This window comes from Eufriesea mexicana, unplaced genomic scaffold (genome assembly GCF_001483705.2).
Source record: "Eufriesea mexicana isolate 0111107269 unplaced genomic scaffold, ASM148370v2 scaffold5385, whole genome shotgun sequence".
Lineage (NCBI taxonomy): Eukaryota > Metazoa > Arthropoda > Insecta > Hymenoptera > Apidae > Eufriesea > Eufriesea mexicana.
Window position 1 is genome coordinate 100,084 of NW_016913312.1, and position 4,813 is coordinate 104,896.

At 40.5% G+C, this 4,813-nt stretch overlaps 2 protein-coding genes across 4 annotated transcripts in view; both read left to right on the plus strand.

The window, feature by feature from the left end:
- The first annotated feature begins 1,640 nt into the window (after nucleotides 1-1,640).
- On the plus strand, nucleotides 1,641-3,593 carry LOC108551997 (nuclear receptor-binding factor 2). 3 transcript variants are annotated; one of them, XM_017906362.1, is made up of 4 exons: nucleotides 1,641-1,916; nucleotides 2,029-2,121; nucleotides 2,216-2,472; nucleotides 2,542-3,593. In XM_017906362.1, exons 1-4 carry the CDS (start codon nucleotides 1,893-1,895, stop codon nucleotides 3,017-3,019), a joined length of 852 nt encoding a protein of 283 aa, XP_017761851.1. In that variant the 5' UTR covers nucleotides 1,641-1,892; the 3' UTR covers nucleotides 3,020-3,593. The 3 variants fall into 3 exon arrangements, with proteins under 3 accessions (XP_017761851.1, XP_017761852.1, XP_017761853.1); XM_017906363.1 differs by lacking the exon at nucleotides 2,029-2,121 and having other exon boundaries at nucleotides 1,648-1,916; XM_017906364.1 differs by lacking the exon at nucleotides 1,641-1,916 and having other exon boundaries at nucleotides 2,062-2,122.
- A 207-nt stretch (nucleotides 3,594-3,800) lies between these two features.
- LOC108551996 (tubulin alpha chain) overlaps nucleotides 3,801-4,813 on the plus strand; it is a 2,901-nt gene continuing 1,888 nt past the window's right edge. Inside the window, exons 1-4 of the mRNA XM_017906360.1 lie at nucleotides 3,801-4,056; nucleotides 4,181-4,425; nucleotides 4,483-4,710; nucleotides 4,772-4,813. The exon at nucleotides 4,772-4,813 is cut by the window's right edge and continues 244 nt beyond it. Coding sequence (XP_017761849.1) covers nucleotides 3,883-4,056; nucleotides 4,181-4,425; nucleotides 4,483-4,710; nucleotides 4,772-4,813 — 689 coding nt within the window. The 5' untranslated portion in view covers nucleotides 3,801-3,882. The remainder of the gene's footprint in view (nucleotides 4,057-4,180; nucleotides 4,426-4,482; nucleotides 4,711-4,771) is intronic.

Below are 4,813 nucleotides of genomic sequence, written 5' to 3' on the forward strand. Positions count from 1 at the left end.
GATTATACGGTTGCGTAACGTTCACGCTAGATACATACCGTGTGCGTGCGTGTGCCTGGGTGCGCGCGTGTGTGTGCACCTTCTATGCTCCGCGCCGCGTTGCGTAATAGAGCTTTCGATGAAATGGAAACGAACGTGTTGCAGGAGATTCCGAAAAGCGCGCACGCCATTATTAATTGCTAGCGAGTCGCTCCGCCACGCATGCGCGGACTGCGTGCGCAGAGATTCGTCGCGAACGATACTGCGTCACGGTTTTTCGTCGGTCGTTTCGTCGATCGCTTTTCCAATCTTTCCCTCCTTCGTTTCTTAAATCTTTTCGTGAATGGATAGATGCTAGGTTGTCGTACTCTTCGAACCATTCTTTCTTTACTTTCTCACCGACCAGACTCCTCCCGATACGCCGCAGACCGTGAGAATTTTTTCGGCTCCCGAGAGGTTAGCTCACTAATCGGGCGCTAATTCGCTTGATGCCGTAGGGAAACAGACGGGAGGATCTTACTAATTCGAAGCGGTGGACCGTAAAAATTCACTCGCTTTCTATCACCGTATACGGTGTTCTCGTTTAATAGGGAACGCGATCGGCTATTTACATGGCAAATTTGCTCGTGGTCTCAATGAAAATTTATGCTAATCGATTTAATGTCACGGGTTCGTGATTCGTTTCTAATGATTCAGCGGAGATTAAATACTGTCGGTTTATAAGGTTACACCTACTCGGATTCAAATGATTCGAGTTATCCTAGTTCTTTCGAATGTTGCTTCTTATGTTTTTTCAATACACCGATACTCGCGATAGATCGATAATATTAATTGATTCAACTTCACCTCGAGACCAACGATCGTTGATCATGTTTGGATTGATCACGAGACCGACGTATCCTAAAGAGGCCAAGAAATTTTTCGTGTTCCGTCGGAAGAGATGAGGTCAACGTTATTTTCTAATAGATGAAGCACTCCACGAAACCACCACACATGCACGCCTGATAGTTCGAATAATTAAGTTTCCACGTTGATCCTCGTATTCCTATAAAGGCATCGGGTCCACGCCTACGCTCAATTCCTTTTCGACTCTTGTGTGACTAGGACTCTGTGATTGCAAAGCCGTTTTAGAATCTAATAACGTTCTCTCGGTGTACGCGTGTAAAACTCGTCAAGGATTATTACGTTACCAATAAACGATAACTCGGTATCTACTTGACACGTTTCTCTCGTTCTCACTTTTCGTTAACGATTGACAGATGTGTATGATCGCTCGAACAAATGTGTCATGCTCTTGTAGTTTCCGGCTTCATATATTCTCCGTGATATCCGAGTATTATTACGTTGTAATAACTCCATTAAGATTTAATTGAAAGAATATCACGGTATAAACTGTACTCGTGTAAAGTTTAGTTTCGTTCTAAACATTCGTAATGTGTCGCCATACTGTCCACGCCTGTACAAAAGTGCCATCTACTAAAGATAAGATGCACTATGTATGAAAGTTACTATTTCCCTTGATCGGTAATGACGGACGCTACTTATCTTTTTAATTCTAACCTCGAACCATGCGATACGAGACAAATAAATAATTTAAACGCTTCGAAATTTCTATTGTGGTTTTACTCTTTGTATAACGTTATCATCTATGCATTTGCCTTGAAAATTAACGCTTCCCTTTTTGTTCCTTTTTATCGAATGAAATATTATAGCGTATGTACGTTTGATTAAGTAGAAATCAACTTCGACGTTTGGACACTTGAAATGCACGAGAAATATAACTTCACCGACCGTGAACAGTGATGGAGAATTTTAATGCTCCGTCGGTATATACGTCACTAACTGTCCTAACAGAAAATAACCCACATGTTGCCTCTCTGTTTTTGTTCTGTCATTCGATCAGCTAATCAACCATGGAGACTTCAATCCTAAACGCGGTAAGTGTCCTATTAATTTCTTGGGTATTTTATCGTTATGCATAACCGATAATTTTAGCTTCGTCATGTGTTATAATTTATGGACGATTTAAAGATTCATTACCATCTACAGTGTTCGTTTACGCAAGCTAATCGATTCGATTTTGCAAAAACATGCGACTGTGCAAGCTACGTCGTATTGACATTGAGTTGTCGAACGTCATATGTTAAGTTTTGAGTATTTTTTTATACTATTTGTTTTTTTATTTTTAATTATATTTTTTATACATGACATTAGCATAATATTTCTTCTATCAAAGGCACACGAAAGACAAAGAAGGGCAGAGGCATTGTTGCAAGAAGGTCGTTTCGAAGAAGCAGCCAAGTGTCATGAGACAGTGGCCAGTCTCCTGGCAGAGGCACACGCACAACTCGAATCTAGTTTCGTTCAGTTGAAGACTTCCAATTTATCAAGTCAGACTCCACCAATTGTGATATCCTCGTTTCATTCGTTTGTCACTTTGGAATCTCTTGCCCTCCAACGAGATTACCACAAAAGACAAGCTGCTGTAGTTAGGTAAGTAATAATACCTTTTGACTTATTATATTATTCAAGCATGCACTTTTATGAAAATTCATTTTTTAGAATGAAACAAGCACAGTACGAAGAATACAAAGCTACATTGGAAAATCAGAGAAGAGAAATACTTAGCAAACAAGCATCTAAACAAGTTGGAAAGGATACGTTTGAGTTTACCATTGATAAGTTTGATGGATCTTTACGACAAGCTATATATAGAACAATCGAAGAGCAGGACAGCCTTTTAACTTTGATCTCATTACCTATCTATGAAAACAAACCTTTTAAATATCCAAAAGACACTGGTACAGTTATCGAGGAACTGAAAACTGTTAATTGCCAATTGCGGTGCCTAATTGGAAGCTTGTTAAGCCAATTGGAAGCAAAGGAAGAGGAAGTAAGACAGCTGACTGAACAACTTCACGCTGTATCTGCTACCCTTAACGATGAAACTAGACTAGATAATGCACATACCTTAAGACTTGCACCTTTGCCACCTTTAACGCCTCTGGAAATGCCTTTATTCGATTTTACATCAACGTAAAATATTTTAATGACATACGCGACTTCTTTATTAAGATCTTGCATCGAATAAGATACAAATATTGTATACAAAATTAAATCTAATCTGTAATAGTACAAAACTAACGTGGAAATTGCTGTAAAACTCAGCTTCATGCTGTACGATTTTAAAGTTGAAATGTACCGAGATTTACGTTTTGTAACACGAGGAAGGACGACGAATCGTGGTGTTATTTGGAGGGATCAAGACACATATCAGCTATAAGAATTACGTATGTAGCAAGACGTGAATTTCGTTTCTAAGTGGAATTCATAAGATCACGCGTCTACGTGTGCGAATAATAAAGCAATTGATTTACCGACTTATGTACTGCCACTTGGATGCTCGTAGGCAGAGATAAATAGTATTATAATAAATGTACTTCATAGGATTGTACAGAGTCGACGTAAATGTGTATCCAAACATTGTTAACAGGCAATTCCGTTGCAAATGTGTGATCGGTTCATTTTAGATGTTACTGCCGAGTACGTAGGGAACGTGTGAAGAACTTTGTTGTTTATTGTGTAATGTTGCGTAATAAAAATCTACTAAATCAGACAAACTACCTCAATTTTTCACTACGGATTCGCGCCAAAGATCCCTTGGTACACGTCAATGCTCAATGCTATCGATACAGCGAAAAATGTGACGCTCTGATCGATAAACGAACACGTTCAATATCTTCTGGACACTCTGACAAATATACAAAAATGATTTTTAAACGATAAAAAAAACATGTAAGACAATGATCAAAATTCCCGGTGTAATTCTACCATACATGAACCATGAATCCTTCGCTATTTACTCGCAAATGGGAATCTCATAATTCGGATTACGGTTGAGCGATGGAGAGAGCAGGTGAAATAATAACGATTTTCATAGGACAGGCTGGCACGCAACTAGCAAACGCGTGTTGGGAATTATTCTGCCTGGAACACGGTGTGTCCCCGAATGGTTGCCTTCGTCAGGGTTACTACCCAATGGACCCTTCCATGTGCAGCTTCTTTTCAGAGACCAAAGTAAACGAATATGCATATGCACGATGAACGATCGTAGAGAATTAATATATCATCGAGTCCCAGTAAAAGTGTCATTGGACTCGATTCAGTGATTCATTCCTCCTACACGCGAATTCGTTTCAAGGCAAGAAAGCTGACTCCACGCACGGTAATCGTTGATCTAGAGCCCACGGTGATCGACGAGATTAGGACCGGCGCTTACAAGAATCTCTTCAGCCCAGACTCGTTGATAACCGGAAAAGAAGACGCGTCTAACAATTATGCTAGGGGGTATTATTCTATCGGCCGAGAAGCAATTGATCTCGTGTTGGATCGTATTTGCAGGATATGGCGGACGTGCTCGAAGCCAGCTGGATTCATCGTGTTTCGGTAATTCAATTTTCTCGAATCGTATTAGCAGTTCTTCGTGCAAACTCCATCTTGCAGAGCAATAAGCGGTGGTACCGGAAGTGGTTTCGCCACGTTGTTATTGCAACAATTATCGCGAGACTATCCGAAGAAGATCACTTTGGATTTCGTTCTCTATCCATCCCCTAACATCGCCACTGTTATCGTTGAACCCTACAACGCTGTCTTCACTACCCACGCTACATTAGACTACGTGAACTGCAGTTTTCTCGTTGACAACGAAGCTCTGTACAACATATGCGACAGGTATCCATCGAACCGGTAAAACCTGGTCATCTCTCGTATCATCCTGTTGTCTCTTTCGTAGAAACCTGGACGTCGAGAATCCAACTTACACCAACCTGAACCG

Coding starts and splice junctions, on each gene's coding strand:
- LOC108551997 (XM_017906362.1), top strand. CDS start 1,893: ATGGAGACTTCAATCCTAAACGCG. Junction 1,917..2,028: donor AGACTTCAATCCTAAACGCG/GTAAGTGTCCTA, acceptor TACCATCTACAG/TGTTCGTTTACGCAAGCTAA. Junction 2,473..2,541: donor AGACAAGCTGCTGTAGTTAG/GTAAGTAATAAT, acceptor TTCATTTTTTAG/AATGAAACAAGCACAGTACG.